This window comes from Cephus cinctus, unplaced genomic scaffold (assembly GCF_000341935.2).
Source record: "Cephus cinctus unplaced genomic scaffold, Ccin1 Ccin1_scaffold0173, whole genome shotgun sequence".
NCBI classification, from domain to species: Eukaryota; Metazoa; Arthropoda; class Insecta; order Hymenoptera; family Cephidae; genus Cephus; species Cephus cinctus.
The window spans coordinates 58,634-80,987 of record NW_014332897.1 but is presented as its reverse complement, the minus strand read 5'-3'; the positions used below and the strand labels follow the sequence as shown (position 1 = coordinate 80,987).

Genomic DNA, 22,354 nt, shown 5'->3' with positions numbered 1-22,354 from the left:
GGTCAATCAGAGGATTTTCATTCGTAGGTAAAGACGGGGGGTGGAGGGATAGCTGTAACATGTCGATATTCGACGGACCCTGATTAATTTCAGTGTCAAATTTTTTGTTTTTTCCAGAAATACGAAGATTAATTACGCAACAGTTAGATTAAACGTTAAACGCGACTAGTTAACAATATTGATAAATTATAATCCTAACGGGACAATGATAAATGCTGAAACAACATGTAATTGCTTATACTGTTTTGGTGGATATGCATTGAGATTCTCGATTCGCTATGACTACGAATCTGTCGCCTCTCACTCGAATGATATTGCACGGGCAATAATATATTTGTATAATATATATGTAATTTATATATACTATATGATAAACACAACGTATCTGCGCTAACCGATCGAACTGCCGATAAGACCCTTCGGGTGAGCATCAATTTATAGATGAGCCAATGAGACACTCGAAAAACTATATTGCTACTCTCCACGTTATATATATGGGTGTGTGTGTGTGTGTGTGTGTGTGTAGTCAGTTTGTGCTTTTTAATGAGAGAAACGATGATCGCGATGACGCAATCGTGGAAGCGAGAAAAGTACAAGGTCGTTTAACGTAGAAAAGCTATCTTATTCTTTCCTTGCTTCCTTCGTGCTTGCAGCATTTTTTGTTAATTCTTTTTTTTACATCTAAACACCAAAGGCGCTCACTTGCTAAGTCTCGAGAATACGAAGCGCATTTGAAACGAGCTGATCCGAGGTCGCTCCTATTCGCTAGGGTCGCCTAAGGCGACTGCCTAATAAAATTGACTAATGCTTCTCGAGACTGATTGGCTACGGGAGGAGAGTTTTCGTTTTCAATAGACAAAGCGCAGGGACAAACGCGACATCGTTCCTCTTTGCGATACAGTAAGAATCGGCTGATCGATCGGTCTGCTCTTTTCATTCTCTTCAAAATTCTCTCGCAGTCTTTCTCACTCTCATTCACGCTCTCTCGTTCTCTCGTAAGCAGCTGTTATAATAGACTATATATTTCAAGAAAAAAAGACAAAAAACAAAGTGACTAGGCCTAATAGGCGGCGCGATGCCTGGGGCCTCCCGCACCCCGGAGTCAGGCGGTTCCGATTACTCGCGAGTCTCTTTATTATTGCGTTCGCTGCTGTGAAAACTCACCAGGAGTCAATCGTATTTAGCATTGAATTGCTTACAGAGCGCAGAGTACCAGAAGCATGACTCCGAGTTCGAGAGGAAGGAAGGACGAAGAGGTCAGGAGGATCCTGGGGAAATTCCGAAGGACCTGCCAGGGTAGGACGTCTAGAATGAGCTGGGGACATGGACGGGGACCTAGGGCTCTACGAATTGGTATGTAGAAGAGACAGAAGATTTAGAGGAGGCACCACACCACCGCACTTATTGTTGGTCACAGCATCCGATCACAGAACCAGGGATTAGAACGCGGTGCTGGATTGAGGCTGGCGAGCGACGCTGGGCCCGTGATGCCCAAGATGGCCGCCGCCGCCTCCTCCTCCTCCTCCTCCTCCACCTCCCCCGCCGCCAGTGGCAGCAGCCCCGGCGACCTCAGCCCCGACTATCCCGCATCCTGGCTCCATGTCGTAGTCCGGCTCGAGCGCAGGATTGACTCGTCCGTTCGATTCGTCCTTACTGCCGTAAAGCCTTCCGGCTCCCGCCGCGAGGACGGCCATCTGCTCCCCTTCGGCAGGATCGGGCCCGACCCTCTCCACATCCTCAGGAATGTTCACTACGCACCTGAAGAAATCGTAACCCGGCGCCAATTTGCCGGTCATGAAGGCGACGTGCGTGCCGTAGGAGACGCCCACGAGCGTGATCAAGGACAGCAACATGGCCATCGTCCTGAACGGGAAGAGCTGGGTCTTCGTCTCGACGTCGTAACCCGGGTAATGAATCAGCGCTGGGAGATTGATCAGCGGCTCTCCGCCGCTAATGCGAATCAGGAACGCTATCATGTACGCAGCCAGACTGCCGTAGGTGTTGCAGTATTGCTTGAAGTGCACGACCATCAGCAGCTGGGGGAACAGGATCACGTAGACCAGGTCCGAGCACATGGACCAGAGTCCGTAGATGGATGGGATGGTCAGAGCCATTACGGTGCTCAGTACTCCTACGACCCCTATTCCCGTGCGCATCACCCATATGATCTCCATTTCCGAAGCCTGCGTCACAGACCACCACCACCACAATTCGCTAACTTCTCGACACAGAGTCCGAGGCCAGTGCGCGCTGCACTTCCGCTTACACTCATTGCGCCTCTGTTACTCCAGAATGAGAAAAAACTTATGACTCACCCTCTGCCGGAAGATCAGCCTGTAGACGTTCCTGGCGAACATCGAGCTGGCAGAAAGGATGCTGCTGTCCGCGGATGACATCACCGCCGCCGAGACGGCACCCAGTCCGAAAAAGGATACGAAGTCCGGGGTCAGGTATTGAAGGACCATGGGCAAGATCATGCTCGTCTCCGTCTCTGTCAGTGGATATGGACCGGTGTAGTCGGTCTCGTTCCAGGCTGAAAGATCAAACCGCCACCTTGACTGCCATCCGATGCATCTTCAATCTCGACGTTCTCCAGTCCTCCCTCTTACTCCCCTCATCGATAATCAATTCTTCTCGATTCTCAAAATATCCCCAAACAACTTGACAAGTGCGAATTGGCTCGTGACGTAAGTAAATTATTGAGTCTAAATTAATCACGGTTTACGAACACATTCTATGTATATTTAGATAGGCCCGAACCGTCCTTCGATTCTCAATGGCAGCCCCAGGCATTGTCAGTCCACTGAGAATCAGTGAGATCATGTCGCCCTGACTTCCCCCTCGGTGAGAAACCCACATGGCAAAATTCCACGCTATTACGATCGGCCGTGTATTCTCTCCCTTCTTTAGTTCCATCGACCCCCCTCCCCCTCGTATAAATAGCACCCCGTACCAGCCAGCCAACAACCCCTGGCTCATTGTCGTCTCTCTCACTCCCAAGCCCTGCTGGGCCAGCGACTAAACGTCAAGTAGGATCGAAGTGCTCGGCTACGTCGAGCCGCGACTAATTTGATCCTAGTTGAGTATCTACATGGAATAAATAGATTGGAGAGCACTCACGAGTAGCTTTGGCAATCGCTCCGATGAGAACTGGTGGTATTGCCATGAGGATGCACCCGACAGCAGCTACGTAGCTCAGGACTTGGGCCCTGCCGGCCGTCTTCGATGAGAGGACCCGCTGGAAGTAGACCTGCCAGGGTATCCCGCCGAAGACGAGGAGGAGACCATAGTCCACGTAGTACCCGTAGTACCTCGGCTCGATCTCGCCTATCCAGTCAACGTCCATGGAGCTGAGGGACTTCACCTTGGGATTCATCCAGGCGAATGGTATGCACATCCACTGGAATCACGAATGATCGATCGTCGCACTGACTGAAGCAACGGAGCTGGAGCGGAGGAGGGTAGAAAATGTATTTGTTCGATTGCGCCGATAAGCGCACCCTGGAGGCCCTCGGGAGTCACTGGAGTCCCAGGAGCTCGAAGACGATGAAAAAGGAATGGCCAGTGAAAGGAGCAACTGAATGGCTTCTCTTTGGTAGATGCTTAGGGCACGGACAGGCATCGTAGGCGAGAGTGTGCCAAAGCAAGATCGGCTTAGAATATTTCTCTAATCACGATAATTCATAGGGAGTGAATGCGTCGGGGTTGAATGGCCAAGTCATCGTATGAAAGTGGACTGGTAGGTCGATTCGCTCCTGGAAAGAGCACTGGGAGGGTTGTATTTTGTTGTGAGGGTAGGAAATATTGAACTAAATTTGGTAATAGGAACGCTGGTAAAGACCGAGCCCTCTTATCGATCCAGTGCTTTGTAGCTCTTGCGTAGGCAGATGACGCCTTTGAATTATAAATTTATCGTGTTAAGGCAACACGAAACGAGTTTGATTGATTGGACGGGCCGGCACGTCTTCGACCCAGGGTGAGAGCAAGGGTTGTTTCCATATCGGGACTGGAAGAACTGTCAAGTGGAATTTTCAGACTCACCAATCCTATAAATATGCAGAACAGCTGTATGACGTCAGTATATGCCACGGAGTAAAGCCCACCAAAGAGTGTATAAAAGACGGCTATGCAGGCACTCAGAATGACGGAAGTGCCTTGATCCATGTCGATGATGACGGCGAGGGTGGCACCTAGGGCCGCCAGGATTCCTGCGGCCCAGAAGACCTCACCGCAAAGGGCCGGCAGGAATAACAATCCGCCCATGCGCTCCCCGAACGCGTCCTGGAGTGGATCCAGCATCGTGATGTACCCCTGCTGTCGCATCTTGTTGGCAAAGAATAGACCACCTGCGACATCACCGGGAACGGATGAGCTCAGCGGGCTCAAAATTCTCTTGCGATACTTTGCTCATGGCTGCTGACGTATGGCTACATTATGAACTCACCGAACACGAGACTGAGAGCGTAACCGAAGGGTGCCTGACACCAGATCAGACCCTTCGTGTATATTGCCTCGGCGGTGCCGTTGATGTATCCACCGCCCACCCAGGTAGCCGTCATCGTGAAGATCCCGACGAAGAGGCCAATGGACCTTCCGGCCAGCATGACCTCTTCCTCGGAATCGTTGCCCGCCTCTTTCTTCCTGGCGGCCCATATCCCCACGCCCAGGATCAAGACGTAGAACAGGACGATGGAGATGACTCCCGCGATGTTGATCATCTTTGGGGAGGATAGGTCGACCGGCACGAGGTCAAGCTCACGGAGACGAAGGTCCAAGAGGTTCGGGATGCGATCTGATTTGGGAACGTTTGGAAACCTGAACGGACGATCAAGAGCGCTCTTGCAGAGTGAGACACGGAGACAGATTCAATGCAGAATGAGTACGTAGGTATGGAAATGTAGGATGAAAGTAAACTAGATGGTGCAAGTGCATGCTTATGTGGGGCGCAGCTACAAGCTGAGAGAAGAGAGTTGTGTCGAAGGTCAGGAGAGAAGTGGGAGGAAAGAACAGAAAATAAGGATTGTTTTTGGTACCTCTGGAGACCCCGTGGGGTGCAGTCGCGCAACAGCGGGGGACAACCTCACACGGGTACGGGCGGCATGACCTGATGACGGTCCTTCCGGACGGCCGTCAACGATGGAGGGCTGGGATTCGGGGGGCAACAGTCGCCCCACCGGAGCGAGGTCTTTTGGGAGGGGCTATTCCTTGTCCTAAACGCGAGGCCGCCCATGGGCGCTGATGGCCATCGATTTCCAACCAACTCACTGGTACCGCCGCTTCGACTTCTTCCGATTTTGCCTTCTCTTCCTTTTCTTCCGATTTTCTTAAACGCACCTGGATCCTCCTCCTGGAAACAGGAGGAGCACTCTTGACACCGTCAACATCCCCGGGGGGGTCAATTTATCCCTAGCCAGTCTCTAATCCTGACGGGAAATACCAAACTACACTTCCTCTAGGCTGCATGATCATCACCGTGCATCCGGTTATCATAGTTCATTCTCAGACTCCTCGCAGTCATCATCATCATCGAGTACAACATTCACAATCTTATATTACTCACGATCAATCACCCTTGCCGCAAGCTTCTCTGATTTCCCTTATCACTGTTAACTGTTCCAGTAGACGAAGATACGTGAGACGTTGAAAAATTGAGACACTGAAATAAGGTACCCTTAGACGACGAGGAACACGAGGACGAGATCCCGACGGCGGCGCCGGACGTCGGAGCGGCCTAGATTCGACGTCCCAAGCGTCGCGGCGGCCTCCCCGCACTGAGGCACCCTCGCTCGAAGCACGTCTCTCCAGCCGAGGCACGTTACGCCACCGGAGAGCCGACGGAGAGCGACGAAGGGACACGGTATAATATTGATTCGGCCCCCGTGACGTCATACCGCCACCACCACCTCCATCCTCGTACCAAGAGTAGCTTCGCAAGCTTCTTCACCTCGACCACCTCCACCAGCCTCCTCGCGACCCAGCCCCTTGATTTTCGGGGCGCGGGGCGTGGACTGGGCTGAAGTCTCGAGCCTGCGCTTCGGCCGTGCCTCATCCTCCAGCCGGTCTTCAGGTTCCTAAAAGAGGACAGAGGTGAACCAGGTGTCACGGCTGCCCGAGATATCTCACAGAAAGTACCAGGATCCATTATGAATTTTATATTCTTTGTAAAGATAGCGCCGGAGATAGTTCATGAACGTAGAATGTTTTTTTTTTTAAAAAGCCAAAAGAATTATTGAATTAAAAATTTACCTTTTCACCAACGTATTTCACGTTTAGAATCGAGGATGTTATCGGATATACCACATACCGGGGAAGATTATTAATTTATTTTGGCTAATGAACTTTAATTAACCCATCTGAGCTTGCTTTGGCCTCGATGGGAGTTCGTGCTTCAATTTCATGGTGATTATTAATAACATCGTCTATGCACGTACGAAAGCGTTGCACGTAACAACTAGTGTGGAAAACTTGTGCTACCATTTTTTTTTACTTTTATACAAATTTCTGCACATAAATAATTACATTAGAGAGACAGTGGACGATGGCTCAAGAAATATCATAGTGTCTACAAGAATTGATTCTGATACCTTAACGAACTTTGACAGTCCAATCTATAATGTCTTTCGCAAACAATTAAACCCAGCGAGCCAACCAGTTCAAAGCGAAAAGGTACCATCGACCAATATCTATTAACAGAAACGCATTTGATCCCCAAGAGAGTCATTATCCAATTTATCGTCCTAGCAATACCCGTGTCCTTTGGCAGCTAAGCTGAAACCCATCACCAAGGGCATATGTGTAGGACGTGAAGCAAAGACATAGGTAGATCATAGTCCCACCCTTGTCCCCGTGTTCTCACGGGTCGATATCACTTGACCCACTCTTGACAATCCACGAACAACGACGTCATCGTCCTCGTCCTTGTCGAGGAGATGCTTTTTGCGGTGAATTAAACTCACGAAAGAACTAGAGGAGCATGGAGTGGCATCCATGAAGAGTTCGACGATACCATAAACGGCATATATGTATCTTCGATTTTACACGTGAAATCTCTGTTTAGATAAAACAATCCAGAGTCCAGCATATTATCTAAAATCATTTTGAATTAAAAAATAAAAACCCTTCCTTGTTTTTACGCGTGTCGCTTCTTTCAGATTAAAATCAATTAGTATTACCTAGTGGCTTTGGGCACCACCTTGCAAGTGGGTCGTTACGTGTCGGATTGAGGCTCCGATTAGCGTGACGAACCGGTGTCAAAAGTCAAGCAGAAGCGGCTCTCTCGCGGATGGATGGAATACGCGCATTGAATTTCGCCACGTGTCAGGTGAAGTTGGTGAACAATGGCCACGTGCGAGGAGGGACCTTCCGCTGGAAAGTAGTAATACGAGCCAGGATTAGGATCAATGTTAATGTTAGTACTAGTAGGTTATAGTTAACGGGGTTCAGTTCCCTCAAGCTTTTTGAGCCACGTGACATACTCTTTTAAATGAAGCGTGTCTCGTTCTCTTCCAACCAGCTCTGCATTAACTCAACATCATCAGGATTATTCAGAAATCCTAAAAGAAGTAAGAAGGAAAATCTTCCTGGATCCCTAGGTCGATTTTGGACTTTTTTGGGAATTTATCAAGATTTTCTTGTTCCTGGCCGAGAATGTCAACGGCTGGTAACAAGTATCGATCCCAAGAAAGACCTCAATTCCCCAGTGGCTCTTTTGCGTGCAGCTTCACAAGTCTTGAGTCAGGACGGGACGTAATCGGGCTGCTAACATCGTCTGTGAACGCTCACCCTGGGCATTTTCTGCGTTGTCCAATTACCTGGACATTATTCATAAGCAGATAACGGGACTTTTTCGTCAGCGAGATATTATACCTGAAAATGTCGATGACACGGTAGTACGTCATGCTGGGTATATTTACCAGTGGGAAATTCGCAGGTCCGAATTGAGGAGAAGACTGTGGGTCGATAAACATTCTCTGACTTGGAACAATCCAATGCAAATTCCTAAAGGAACGCTTAAATTCAGGATCGAAATAGCCAGTGTTGTATATTCACAAGATTCCCAGGCATCCGGGTCCTGTTCGTCTTCCTTTTTATTATTCTGAAATTAAATTTGTATCGGTTATGACGGCAGGCAGTTCTTTTTACCGTTGCATGAAAGATCATCCTCTATTTTGACCATATGATTTCTCATACTTCATCCTCGCTCTGGCATGTTACTCTTTTTATAAGAGAATAACCGGGTTCCCTGATGTTCAGTATCTCTGTTAAGGAGACAGTGAGAGCCCAAATTCGAATTTTGAAAGAACGCCTTTCATCTGATAACCAGGTATTGTTCTTGATTGGATACAAAGTCAATATGTGACCTGGATCAACCCTCTTCTTATCCCTTCCAACGGAAGTGCCTCTCGATGAAGGAACTGGGTCACAAGTCATGACCTATGATTTCTTTCAGCTATCTTTAGAGTTAACCTGAGAGTCTGTGACTCCACTTAATTAATTGTGTCTTTTATGCTTGATGCATTTAAAAAAGCTAATGTTTCAAGAGCTGACTTAACAAGCTGCCAGCCAGGCGGAATTGTTACGTATTCATTTCTTTGAATAGAGGGAGGCTGCATCTACGAGTGTTTGACATTAACATCTTTAATCAGGGCTCGTTGGACCTAGGGTTCTCAAACTAATACTATTACTGCTGCTTCTTTTTATCCTTGGCATCATTTTCATGAAGCAGACAAATGCCAAGACAGCAATTTTTGAAACGGCTCGATGAATATCTTTTTAGAGTAAGTGCTGCCCCGTTGTGTATTATATGACAATAACGCATATTATTCTCTCAATCGGTAATATGCTGTAAGTCGGTAATATCTTACCCATGAAATAAAGATCAAGAAACAATATTTTTAGGTATGACCTACTACTGGTAACACAGTGAGGCCACAGAACACCCTTAACAAAATGACAATTGTTAAAGTGAGTAAATACAGTTTCTTGTTTTTTGATGATTTGAAAAAAGTAGTCTATTAAATGCAGAAAGATGAATTATTTTCACGGCTGGTTAAAACGGTAGGGTTTTTTTGTTCTCCTGAAGTAGACGTAAAGCACAGAGAAACGCTCGGTAATCTGTTTCCAAACGACCTCCTCTTTCTACTCCAAAGCATTTGTGAATGACATTGAATTCATTATTGCTAATTAAATGAAGCATATTTCTTGTTGACAGCGCTCTGGCTAACTGCTCCTTTGTCACGGTACCAATTCTTTCTTTGTCATAATCCTTCGGGAAATGAAATTCGAACGATTCGTTATAGAATCTTAAAATTTCGGATTTGATAGATTTGGATACAAACCGTAAAAATTTCCTGCAAGTTGGAATTCATGGATACACTGAGTTTATCCATTGCTTGGCCGAGGGTGTGTCTTTCTTCAAAATTCAAAAAATTCCTGCTACAAGATTCTGAAGGTATATGTTGTACAGGAATCAAAAGCGGGGCTCTTTCTAGACACGAAGTGGCCACAGCTTCTTCAATAGCATCTCCGAATCTTACGTACTCGATGAATTGTGGCCTATCAGATTTTAGGCGATTTTAATGACTTGATTTTATAAAATATTATTTAAGACACACCTTAACGGAGCACGAAAAACTTCCATTATTGTAGCCATTTCTGTGCACGTTAGGTTACACCTAATCTGATCAAGACCTCGAATAAAATCTGCCCTACTAATCACTTGTTTGTTAAGTGTGTCAAAAGGGCGCATGAATTGTGTAACCTGTGAGAAGGTAGAGCTGTAATTTCTGAAAATTCAATAAATCAGAGGGAATTACTTTAACTCTCTCGCGAACAATTTTAGCCTTAATTTTAGCCAATATGGTAACAATATTTGTTTCCTCCTCGGTTGGTTCTGCGGGCAACTTTTCTGCATTAATTATTTTTTTCTCTTCGAGCATTGAAAAGTACAAAGGCTCTGTAACTGGTAGAGATTCCAGTTCCTCAATGAAGTAGACGTAATTGAATCCTATGTCATCATTGTATCTTTGTTCAAGAGCAAACACCTCTTGCGTAGATAAAAGAACTCCAGAGGTCGTCAGAACTTGTCTCATTTGTGTCCTTGATACGTGACCATGATTATGCCTGAGGTATAAAATAAAATGAGTAACAAAAATTATTTTTCTACTGACCATATATTAAAATATATAAATACTTGTCATATTCTTTGAAAAATTGCTTCAATATTAATCCACGTTCGTTGATTCTATGTTTTACTTTCTGTAAAGAATCTTCACAGAGTTCTCGCAAACTCTTCTCCTCGTGTTGCCAATCTGATTGACCTCTTCGACACAATTCTGTAATCTCTCGAGGTGGTGATTCTATCCTTAAGTTGGGTAGTTTGTCCAGTTCCTTTACCGTGAAAACTTAAGTAAATGAAGTTATCTTAAAGTTTCTAAATATTTATACTGCTGATTACCATGATCTATATCGTCTTCAAACGTTCTCCAGCACACACGATCTGGATTATTTGGATCCTTGTACAGAGTAATTATTCCATTGATTTCAGCTTCAGCAAGATACAGTCGCCCTAGAGACGATACTTGAAGAGCATCGATACCTCTCCTAAATTGAGAAATAGTCACTCGTCCCACATTCAAATGATCAAACTCCTATGTAAGATATTAGGATCATTACAAAGTATATTGAAGAACATTCAGACAAACTCACCTTAAAGAATTCATGGATTCGAATGCGATTCTCTAATATGTGTCTCTGGATTCGCTGAATTACTTCCAAAAGGGGCATTAAATCTCTGTTTTCTTTTATTGCTGGGTGGAATACTGATTGCTTGCCAAACACTTTACTAGGAAGCACTTTACCAATTTCAGGTCTAGGGAGTTTTGGTAACTCCGCAGTGATCACTCTTCCAGGAAATTGATTGAGAAGATCCTTTAGAATGAAATTTAAAACAATGTGTAGTGCTACTAGCATACATAAGAATAGCTAATGACGCCATACTCCACCCAAATCAAGCATGCCATGTTGATCCATATAATTTTGAGCCTCATCTATAGTCTTGACAAAAGCTACATAATTGACAGTGCAGCCATCCTTAGCATATCTCTTCACCAGAAGATTGAATTCATCGGCAGCCAAAACAATTCTCAAAAAATGCAATATTCGACCAAAATGAGCTATTGTAACTGTTCCAGCGTTCTTTGCTATCTATATTTAAATAAATTTTTTTACTGTATTTTCAACAAGGATGATCATCAAATACTTACAATTTCATAGTCTTGAAAGTATGGTCTGAGCACAAGTTTTCTTTTGTTAATAAGAACAGCAATTTTTGTAATAATTATATCCAACTTCCTGTGTTCAGTAGTACTCAAACGATTAACATGTAGAGGATCTTCCCATTCCAAACCAGTAGTCAATGGCTTGTTTTTTCCAAAGTCAGGAACTAAAGAAAATCAACTTGTCCTTATTCAGGATTCCTCTGAAACCCTATATGTATAATACATGATGGTTCTAATGTATCCGATTAAAAATAAATAACGCAAATGAGCTGAAAGAGTCACCCTGGATAATTATGGTTATTCTGAAAAACTGCGAATGAAGAAAACAGTTATATCTGCCAAATGTAAATTTTCTAAAGAGCAGTCTTTAAGTCCCATAAAATCCATACCTGGATCTGGACTCCCTTAGTGTAAATTGTATGTACTCGTTACGGTATATTCTAATAAGGCCCAACAATGCCTCCCGAGAAAAGCAGTAAATCGTAAGTGAAAGAATAGTTAGAATCGTAAATGCTCAGGTATAAAAACTTTATTACGACACTCTTTTACGACAGCTTACTCCGTGATATGTCTTTGCACATTTGCAAGAAATTATTTGTCATACCGCTATCGTGGATAACTTCGCAGAATTGACTATACAATATTCGTCCATCCTGTAGTCGAAAGTAATCAGCCAAGTCCCCGATTTCCTGATCTGACAAGCCAATGGGTCCTCTCAACGGTCCCGCCAAAACAGAAACGAATTTTGATTCTGTAAAATAACGGTATTATAAAAACAGAAAGTAATGAGTTAAAAGAGTATTTTGAAAGAACTATAAATATAGCCATAACATGGGGTTCCACGAGTACCTGAAATGAGGCTATTTTTGTTCGGGTCTAAGGGTCTATAATAGTCCCAGAGGTTAAGGCCCACACGAAAAATGGCCGCACGTATCTTGTTACAGGTCCGCCATACATCTCGCAGCCTCAAATTCTAGAATTTTTGACAAGAATATATTTTCCCTGTTGCTATATGGTGATCGTTGATTACCTTATTTCCTCCTTCAGGCATTTTAAAAAATTCCAAAATTTAGGAAACATACAAAATTTCTCTTTGCCGGACTAACGCGGATCAGCAAACTTCCAATGAGAGAACAAAAAAAAATGAGAAAAAAAATGTACAAGCGGCATTTGTATCCTTCGTTTGTCACTTTCGGTAGCTTCGTGATTTTTATTTGTCATGCATTAAGAATCGATTCGCTCTTTCGCGATCACGATTCCAGTATTAAAAACAAAGATTCGCCTCCTTCAATTTGAGAATCTGAAGTAACCCCGCTCCAAAGTTCTTCTCGCGCAGCTTCGCGAATTGGTTTCTGCTTGAACTATTTTTGTTGAGTTCTGTCTACGTAAACATTGGAGGTTATCGTGTTCCGAGATTCGGAACGTGTATTCGAAGCCAGCTGAGTGACGACGTGGTGCGATGCTAGAGGCGAGAGCCAAATTCCGCGCGAGATGGTCCCACGCTTTATTGATTTTCTGCAAAAGAGCGCGTAGGCATCCTAGGAAGTGACGTGCCGGATACCAGGAGCTCATTCTGCACTGTGATTGGTCAACGAGCCCGTTCCTCTCCTAACCAAAGCCGATCTCTTTCACTTGCGCTCCCCCACCGCTGCGATGATTCCAGCCCTTCCTCGTTCGTTTACAAACCTCCGACGGCAGCATCGATTCGTGCGCCAGGGCCGTACATAAATTCCTCTAGTTAAGGGTTCCATAATTACCTGAAAGGAAGAAATTTCTCAGTAAATTTTTTAAGGCTGAACGCATGCAGCATGCAATCCAGAGATCGATACCGGTATAATAATTCATGGAACCAATTTGATTGTGGAACGAAGCGGCTTTCAATAATTGATAAGACACGATGGCTGTGGTGTATGCTCACGCAAGAGGAGGGTTTGAAAATTGAATGGAAATAAAGTTTCGCCGTAGGGTTACTGGAAGTCAAGTTGATAGCCAGCAATTGAGGTTAGCGAGCAGGGAGTGAAGCCCTGCGATACGGTAGTGGAAGTGCCGTTGGGATTGGCGGAGAGGTGCCAAATGGTGGGAGTGAAGGAGAAGCCCAGAATGCATCGGGCGCAAACTCACGAGTCGAAAGGAACGAGTTTCGGCGTTCTCCCTTCTCCATTCGGCAGCGGAGCGGTACGGACGCCCGGAGTGTTTGTTAGCTCGTGCGGTCAAAAGAAGTCTTTAGTTTCATCGTGGTACAGCGTCCTGTGTGTTTGAGAGTGGTTATTTAGGTAAAGCCTATAACAGAAAGAAAGAAAGAAAAACATGGCCGATCAGGAGAACAAGGACTTCAGCGAGGATATCGCCGATCAGAATTTTGAGCAGAACGGCGAGGCGGAAAACGGCGGTGGAGGAGACGCCACTGAAAATGGCCAGGAATCTCAGGAAGACAGGTAATCTATCGGCGAGTACGTGGCTCTGCCGCATTTCGATTCGTACGTCTCCCTCTCGTGGCAATTTTGACTTGATCCGATGAAATTCGTGGGCAAAACTTGTGCCAAGATAAAGAAATACGAAGGAGGTACGAAGGAGAGGATCGCTTGGCGTGACTCTCCTTCTACGCCGCCGTACGTAGACTGAGAACAAAATGGCGGTCGCGCGCGGTTCGCCTGGGATAAAAAGTAATCGGCTCGCATCCGCGCGAGAGAAGCACATAACCGAGAAATAAAGAAGGCCATCTTTGACGCAAGTACGCTCGATTTGTCGGGCTTGAGTATTTTTTGCATTAACGGGATTTTACTTGCGAGAAATTGGTAACACTGTATCAGTGGAGTGGAGACGCCGGCCGCAGGCTTAGGGCGGACGCGCCCACACGCGCATCTACGTTTACGCACTCACAAAGAACCGGGCCGCGAGACGCACGCACAATCGAACTTATAAAATGGCGGGGACTTCTTCCACGCTTGGCTTCGATTAGTTTTCTTCTCTTTGTTGCGAACTTTGTTGCGCGTCCTCCTAAATTCTAAGATATTCGTATCTGTTGCGTTACAAGAGACGCGTAAAAATATTCTTTTTCTGATTATCCTTAGACAATACTGTTTACGCAATGGTAATGAATAACGATCAGAAAATGTAATGCGCAAGATCCATTATTGAAATTTACTGAAACTGCTCTTGTTTTGATTATAGTCTGTAAGAAGTTGAAAATTTTTGGCTCGCTCGCGCTGACGCAGAAGCAGCGACACCAGCTTGCTTTTCCATTTCAGCATAATGGCTGCCAGAGAGCTGGACGATTTCCCCGCCCGTCGGCCAATCTTTCGTATGTCGGATGTGCCGGTGTCGATGTTCGATGTCGTATCGCGGGATTATTTACACGGTACTCGCACTCTTGTAAATATTCTGTGATTTCGCATCTCTCTCACTCAGACTCTCCTTTTTATCTCAAGAATGAATGTTGTATAACAACCATTTTGGGCTTCGTACTTCGAGCAACCCCGAAATATCTACGTTCTCTCTCTCTCTTGTCTTCTCTTTTTTGTCTTGTTTTTTTACATCCCTACAGCCTCTTGGATTCTGATTGTGAGATATCTCTTGCTCTTGTTCGGGGTATGCTTTTCTGATACACACGGGTAAGCATCATCACTAGACTGTAAAATGATTAGAGATATTACGATAAAGTCCTTTTTCTGGGAAAGTGGACGTAACCTTCGAATTTCGAGACTCCCACCATATCGCAATTCGAGCGCGAACTACCGCGGAAACTAGGTCGTGGCTCAACTTTTTTTCCGCGTGGTGAGGAGTTAACGATAGCGCGATAAAGTGAAAGAAGAAACGTAGACGCGAGTTCCGAATTTGGAGAGTTGCTTCCTCTTGCCCGTTAAGCGAGCGCACAAATCGTGCGCGTCGTTAGAAGAACAACGAGTAAACGGAGGGACGCGATAATCAATGTAGACGCAACAAAGGAAAACAAACGAACGGTCCGAGGTCGGCGCTCCACTCTAATAGTGTAAAATAGAGTAAACGAAAACGGAATTATTGCAGAGAGATAGTTGCGTATTTTGCATGCTTATTTGTCAGAGAATTAAGATAAGGTAACTGTATGCCTAATGATACGTAATGATTAGCTGTAACGTTTTATAATGTGCTTCTTATTCTGTTTCAAAGATATTGAGATCTATGATAACCGTCTACGATTCTGTATATCCCAAAGTCTTATAAATTTGTGTAAAAACTCCTCTCGTTTTACGCCTAGCAACATTATCCATTAATTGTACTCTATCTCTGTTTAATAATTAAGAATTGTAATCTTGCCATCGACCAAATTTTAATTATCTACACGTAACACGATTAATAATTTTGTATAATCATGTTTTTATAGAGCGTAAACTTTCGATTGTCACTTTTTGGCCAGCCGAGAGTCTTCCTTCGTTTACTTCCTTCATTTATTGCAGCCGAATTCTGTGTGGTTGGCCGATTCTGTCGTGTTTCACGATTGAGAGACAAAACGTACCGCTTGCCTGGGATCTGTGAAAACTGAATACGTGTGAAGCATTGTGAACAAAAAATAATAATAATAATAATAATAATAATGAAAAAAAAAAAAGAATTGTTGTGAGAAGTCAACGTGTCAAGTTCAAGTCCGTCATGTCTGGTCACGGCACACAAGCACTGGAAGTCGAGTCAATTGCGTCAGATCAATCAGAGTCTCGCACAGACACACACACTTGCCTGCTGGGTCACGCATAGAGTCAATTACGATCCGATGTCAATGCAGTTTGGGCGTGACCAAAGCACAGAGTCACTAGGGCCAATGCGAATACCTCCGATAGATCGGAACGCCATTAACCCAGTTTATGTGGCTTGGTCTGCAGGTGGCAAACGACCCAGTGCGAATATGGCGGGCGGCTCGCAACCGGCTAACGGTGACCCGACCAACAACTGAGTACCGGCGAGTGACTGGTGCCCACGGTATTTATCACCAGCCCTAGACGATATAGGAAAAGATGAATATATATCTCAATATACAGATATAACAACCACCACACTCTGACAGAGATATCTTTATATATATATATATATATATATCGCAGATCGTTATTTGAATTAAGAAAGCGACGAAAGATACATATATATATCTCACGAGTCTTCGATCACGGATAACGATATATCATATTGTGAATACATATAACTTGCCAGTGACTTTAACTTATTATACGACAGAGTGAAAGTATCAAAAGAAATATTAAAAAACGAGAGAGTGAGAGAAAAATAAATATATATACGTACATATATATAAATACATAAATATATATATATATTTATTTGCACACGCATTAATTCTCGACTGTATTAAACATTAAACAGCGTCTGATACGGGCCATCTCTTACGTGTAATGTGAAAACGATTTTTTTAGCTTTTCAATATAGAGTTCCAGTATATCTACCAATTGCCAATTCTTTGGGCCAATCAGCAGTCAATCCAACTTGGAAAAAAAGTTCAATATTGTTTCCTTTAGGCGCAGCTGTATGTCAACTGGAGTTTGTAACTATTGTTATCTCAGGTTCGCTCGAACGTCCTGAAAAATTTCGCTCTCTCGGCCATACTGATATCCACGTATTATTGCTCATTTTTTTCTCTCTCGGCGCAGCTGTATGTCAACTGGAGTTTGTAACTATTGTTATCTCAGGTTCGCTCGAACGTCCTGAAAAATTTCGCTCTCTCGGCCATACTGATATCCACGTATTATTGCTCATTTTTTTCTCTCTCCGTTCAATTTTTTTTTTTTTTTTTTTTTTTTTTTTTTTTTTTTTTAATTTGGCAAGCTCATGCGCACTAATGTAACTTAAATTGCGATCTCTGCGTGCAGAGCAGCCTTCTCGTTTTTGTTGTTGTGCCTCTCGTAATTTTGATCTTTCGCATTTCAACGAGGAAAAAAAACGAGGATGCGCAAACGTATATTTTTCTTTTCATATCCTTGCTTTTGCCAGGAAAAACTCGTCTGCTTATTCTAGGAACGGTATGATACTACTATTACTATTACTAACTATTTACTACTACTACTACTACTACTACTAACTACTTAATACTACTACTACTACTACTAACTACTTACTTACTTACTACTACCTCTACTTACTGCTAGTACTATTACTACTACCACTACTACTGTTACTGATACTACTACTGCTACTATTATCACTACCATTTATCGCTATTAAGGACTGTATCATTATTCGTTATTTCAGTCTATAATTTTTTAATTTTTTTTTTTTTTTAATTAATTTTTCCAAATTTTATGGTAGAGAGTAATGTAGATTTGCTTTTATACTAACACTAGCATATATATACATATATATATATATCTATATATTTATATATACGTATCGAAACACTTAATATAAAGTATATATATATTTACATCTCTAGTTAATGAAAATTCCATATCAAAGTGTACCGATATGTTCATCAAAAATTAGCCCAGTGGCCCTTTTCCAAACTATACGAACGAACTCACGTTTCTTGTGTATTCTCGGTGTTGAACCTTTTAATATTTTTAACAGCGATTCTAGATTTTTCCAGGGGTCAAGTCAAAGTCCTTTTTCAAACTGAGAAATGGGAATGATTCGCATAAAAGTTAAAGAAAATTTTTGCTTCGTCTTTAGTTTTTAAATCGTACCAATTGAAAGATTCATCTAGTAAAATAAATCCGTTGAATTGCGTTGCAGGTCGGCTGGAGCGAACCAGGAGTCTCTGAACGATAGGTACATTAAATTTTTTCATTATTTTTTAACTTTACACATCCTCAAGGTATCTTAAAGACTCTCGCTCAGTTAAAAGTAACTCGCGAACGCGTCAAAAGTGTCATTTCCCTGTAAATTGTTATTCGCATATCGTGTGGAGTTTCGATATCTCGATAGAGACTTGAAGCTTTAGGAATACCAGGAATAAGCTTTCTTCATTGCCATTAATTTCGATGTTCCCATCTGTTTCTCTCATTCGCAGAAAATTGTTTGTCGGCGGACTCAGCTGGGAAACCACAGACAGTGAGTACTAATTAAATTAATTATCTCAATCCGTTTACCTTTTGATTTTGGACTGTGAGTTCGATTTCGGTTTCTATTGGAAACAAAAAATTTAAAAAAAATACAAGCAATGATGATTTAATCTTAGGACACCTTCGGACGGCAGAATGTCACTGTCGCATGAGACGAATGACGTTTATTTACTGAGCTTGCTATTTATTATTACATTTATTGAGAAAGCAAACTGCGCTAGGCTCGAAGGACCTTAATAATTGTATAATTGAATTTTCAGAGGAACTGAGGGATCATTTCGGCTCGTACGGAGACATTGAAAGCATCAATGTCAAGACAGATCCTAACACTGGACGATCACGAGGGTTCGCCTTCATTGTCTTCGCCAAGGCAGAATCCCTGGACAAGGTAAACAGTCGATACTTATGACATATGGGATGTATGAAAATGTAATGATTATTTTTTCTTTTATTTGCTTATGATGATACCAAAAAGTCAGTTCTGCTACTGAGTGCATGTGACGACAACATTGGCTCCTGACGTGTCCTTTATGGATCTTAGAATAATCATAGACGATCAAGGCTAGAGCATTGTGGTGACGTTAAAATGTATTTTTCAATTGTTCAGATTATGGCAGCTGGAGATCACGTAATTAATAACAAAAAGGTCGATCCCAAAAAAGCGAAAGCCCGTCATGGAAAGATCTTCGTCGGCGGCCTCTCCACAGAACTTTCAGACGACGACATCAAGAACTTCTTCTCACAGTTTGGAACAGTAAGCCAGTTCTCTCCTTTTTTTCCCTCCCTGATTCAAAGTATGAATTGGAACGTAAGTTTAATTGATTGTTTCATTGCGCGTCTCCAGATCGTAGAAGTAGAGATGCCGTTCGACAAGACAAAGAACCAGAGGAAAGGGTTCTGCTTTATCACTTTTGAATCCGAGCAAGTGGTTAACGAGCTCTTGAAAACGCCAAAACAGACCATCAACGGAAAGGAGGTGGGTATCGCGATTAGGATTAATCGTAGATCATTTGGATACGACATCACTCGCGATGGAAAAGAATAATAAAAACTGCAAATTGCATTTATCGAATTAGGTCGACGTGAAGAAAGCGACGCCGAAGCCCGACGGTATGGGCGGCATGAGAGGTGGCGCCGGTGGTCGAGGTGGACGTGGTGGCAGAGGAGGCAGAGGTCGCGGATTTGGCGGTCAAGGAGGCTGGGGACAAGGTGGCTACGGCGGTGGCTACGGAGGTGGTTACGGCCAAGGTGGCTACGGAGGTGGTTATGACGGTTATGGAGGCGGATACGACTACTATGGTGGTGGGTACGGAGGCTATGGCGGCTACGACTACAGCGGATACGGTAATTTCATTGAATATTATTAGACGCGCCGTCCGTTGGCCGACTCTGCGATTCCTATCGACTGTTTATTTTTTTACGAGCGACGTAGGACGCGCCCGACCCCGCCACAGATGCACGGCAGACGATTACGAGAGAGAAAGAAAGTTATTTGCGTAACTATGTCACTTTCATTGCTGTCTACTCTCACTGTTGGCAGATGCCCAATGTCATGTCTTTATTTTGGTTCATTTCTTATCCTTAATCGGATTTAAGACCGCGCTCGAGATATCTACTATTGTCAAGAGATATTAGACGAAATGAATTTTCGACGACTGAAGCTTCGGATCGTCTGCCCCGGTGCTAACTCGTAATAAAGAATGGCGGTCTTGGTTAATACCTGGTGTTATGTACTTACGTACCGTGGGAAACGGTGAAAGATGTGTGATATTAATCGTAAACTGATGCCGCAGCGTGAGGTGCTGGTTTGCAGGCGGATCAGTCCCGATTTCTCGTACAACTCGTGTGTCTGGCTCCTCTACTCCACTCGTTAATTTTTTTAATTTTTTTTTTTTCTTAATTTGGAAATCGATTCATTCTCTTGCCTCTCTTATCTTCTTGTGCCTCGTTCGTTCTCTTTATGATGCTATTACCACCAGCACGAGCAAATCTTTAGCCATTTCCTCTCAATTCTCTAATTCTCGTGTATCTTTGCAAGTCTGGTCCGTTATACTTTATGGTAGTGTTGTAAACCAGCGACTTCAGCACGTAGAGTCTATCGTTCGGATCATGTTCGTTTTTGTACTTGTTAGACGATGGTGATATCGATTATTAAGATGACGACGACGACGACGACTATGGAATCGAACATAATCCGGGAACAGTTCTCCGCTACTTCCAAAGAGTGTAGGCCGTCGTTGTTGCGCTGTGACCAACTAACGTTTACCTAACCTTACCTACCGATTCGCTAAGTTATATTCTTTGATGCCTTGTTAATATTTAACTAACATACTATATCTATGCGAATGAATATATAACGTATTAACGATATAATAGAGAAACAAAAGAAACATATAATATGTAACAGTGAAAGTGTGAAGACAGTCGAGACGTGAAGATTTTATTTTGCACGTTCTTACTATTTTTTTATTCTTGATTGTCGCTCGATCATTCGTCGCGATCCAAAATTTTAGAATTTTTTTTATTTCTATAATTTTCATACAATTATCTTTGACTGCTATAGACTGATGCAACTCAGTAGCAAAAATTGACTTTAAAAATCCCTTATGAACGAATTTTGAGTTTATCGATCTCGAGTGAATCGCGTTTGAGTCATTTTTTTCGAGGATGTTTATTGTTAACTGTTATCTACCTTTCATACGTTCACTGATTGATGTCAGTGGATCAATAGAATTTAATTATTCTTGCAGTTTAACTAGAAATTATGTTCCTGGTACTTTTTCTCTTTCTTTTTCAAACTCGGCCTCTCCCTCTTTAACCCTTTAAATTCTGTAGACTCGCTGACTTCAAAATCACGCAATCACTGTAACATAATTATATAAATATATCAAAGGAAGATGTGTGGTGAAAATTAAAGGAAAAGTGTACAGGACGATACGGCGTATCAAATGGTATATTAATACCCCCTTGTTCCTGCATTCGAGTCCCGCCACGTTCCTACCATGCATGTCTTCACGTTTCTGCGGAGTTGCGTCGTTAATTTACGTGAGAACCGCGACAGAGTTCGCCAAACCTGCATTTGGCAAACGCCGTCGCGTATTACTTAGCGATTATTATTTCCCTTGGCGCATCCGCAGCAAAATCGATCCGCGTGATTCGCATCGCACAAGTCACGCGGCAGTAGTTCTCGTACGTTTCTCACAATGGAGCATGCTTCTCTCTTACAGTAGTATTTCGTACAAAGATAGTGGATTTAGAAAAAAAAAAAAAAAATAATAAGAAACAAAAGTTTCAGAATTCTATTTTTAGATACGTTCAGTGTACAGCCGTCAATTTTTTGTTTCGTTTGAACGTCGTGCATGAAGATAAGCCAATAGTCGTTAGCGCAGATCGAAGAACACCGATAACGCAAAGAATAAATCGTAGATCGGTTCACCCCCCACCCCCCACCCATCTCTTTCATTCTTTGCTAATAAGGGACAACAAAAGCATGCGTGTTCATTTAATGTCCGTAGGTCCCAAAAAAAAAGACCCAAAGTATTTCAGTGAAGATCCCTGATCTTCCGGACCCCCGTCGAATATGCGAATCTCTTCTCAAGGTGTGTCGAGGTTTCGAAAAATCCCCAGGTGCTCGAAGGGATTGTCGGGAAAACGTGATGTCGTCGGGAGACGAAGACGTCGTGTGCCAAGAGAAAAGAAATAATAATAAAAGGATAAGAAGATCCCTATTCGCGAAGGATGCCCATCGGGGCGAGCATTGTGCTCTCTCTCTCTCTCTCTCTCTCTCTTTTTTTTTTTTTTCTTACTTACACTCACTATAGAACTAAAGTCTAGATACGAAAAACGGTATAACGTCGATACTGACCCCATTGTCTCTTGTACCGTGTGTTCCATGAAAAGCAGACGGCTATGGCTATGGCGGTGGTAGTTACGATGGTGGCTACAGTGGTGGGCGCGGTGGTGCACGCGGTAAAGGTACGCATTAGCGTTCCTTCTCTTTCTCTTTATTGTTTTGTTCGTCCCCCTCCCCCCCCCCCC

At 43.4% G+C, this 22,354-nt stretch overlaps 3 protein-coding genes across 14 annotated transcripts in view; 1 reads left to right on the top strand and 2 right to left on the bottom strand.

The window, feature by feature from the left end:
* Positions 1 to 113: 113 nt before the first annotated feature.
* LOC107264556 (high-affinity choline transporter 1) lies at positions 114 to 6,166 on the bottom strand. Of its 2 annotated transcripts, none has more exons than XM_025081822.1 (7): positions 5,561 to 6,166; positions 5,034 to 5,347; positions 4,445 to 4,815; positions 4,042 to 4,346; positions 3,121 to 3,400; positions 2,316 to 2,533; positions 114 to 2,183 (listed from the first exon to the last, which is right to left on the bottom strand). In XM_025081822.1, the coding sequence occupies exons 3-7, from the start codon at positions 4,716 to 4,718 to the stop codon at positions 1,440 to 1,442; spliced, it is 1,821 nt and encodes a 606-aa protein (XP_024937590.1). In that variant the 5' UTR covers positions 4,719 to 4,815; positions 5,034 to 5,347; positions 5,561 to 6,166; the 3' UTR covers positions 114 to 1,439. The 2 variants fall into 2 exon arrangements, with proteins under 2 accessions (XP_024937590.1, XP_024937591.1); XM_025081823.1 differs by having other exon boundaries at positions 4,445 to 4,792.
* A 137-nt stretch (positions 6,167 to 6,303) lies between these two features.
* Positions 6,304 to 13,366, bottom strand: LOC107264555. 6 transcript variants are annotated; one of them, XR_003058838.1, is made up of 18 exons: positions 13,109 to 13,366; positions 12,310 to 13,036; positions 12,129 to 12,252; positions 11,884 to 12,030; positions 11,265 to 11,443; positions 10,999 to 11,205; positions 10,708 to 10,929; positions 10,457 to 10,649; positions 10,193 to 10,403; positions 9,816 to 10,122; positions 9,615 to 9,760; positions 9,339 to 9,555; positions 7,914 to 8,095; positions 7,476 to 7,811; positions 7,173 to 7,365; positions 6,748 to 7,086; positions 6,585 to 6,683; positions 6,304 to 6,501 (listed from the first exon to the last, which is right to left on the bottom strand). XR_003058838.1 is itself a non-coding variant. In XM_015732935.2 (13 exons), the coding sequence occupies exons 2-13, from the start codon at positions 12,328 to 12,330 to the stop codon at positions 9,050 to 9,052; spliced, it is 2,190 nt and encodes a 729-aa protein (XP_015588421.1). In that variant the 5' UTR covers positions 12,331 to 13,036; positions 13,109 to 13,365; the 3' UTR covers positions 8,112 to 9,049. The 6 variants fall into 6 exon arrangements, 1 of the variants encoding a protein (XP_015588421.1); XR_001536980.2 differs by having other exon boundaries at positions 6,585 to 7,086; XR_001536981.2 differs by having other exon boundaries at positions 6,304 to 6,683.
* A 38-nt stretch (positions 13,367 to 13,404) lies between these two features.
* Positions 13,405 to 22,354, top strand: part of LOC107264557 (RNA-binding protein squid) — a 12,961-nt gene continuing 4,011 nt past the window's right edge. Inside the window, exons 1-8 of one of the 6 annotated variants that reach the window (XM_015732939.2) lie at positions 13,405 to 13,714; positions 17,988 to 18,023; positions 18,265 to 18,305; positions 18,577 to 18,704; positions 18,924 to 19,070; positions 19,161 to 19,292; positions 19,393 to 19,660; positions 22,220 to 22,291. In XM_015732939.2, the coding sequence (XP_015588425.1) occupies positions 13,587 to 13,714; positions 17,988 to 18,023; positions 18,265 to 18,305; positions 18,577 to 18,704; positions 18,924 to 19,070; positions 19,161 to 19,292; positions 19,393 to 19,660; positions 22,220 to 22,291 (952 nt within the window). In that variant the 5' untranslated portion in view covers positions 13,405 to 13,586. Of the gene's footprint in view, positions 13,715 to 17,987; positions 18,024 to 18,264; positions 18,306 to 18,576; positions 18,705 to 18,923; positions 19,071 to 19,160; positions 19,293 to 19,392; positions 19,661 to 20,448; positions 21,710 to 22,219; positions 22,292 to 22,354 lie in introns of those variants that run through there. The other 5 variants (XM_015732942.2, XM_015732944.2, XM_015732940.2 and 2 more) reach the window with 5 other exon arrangements.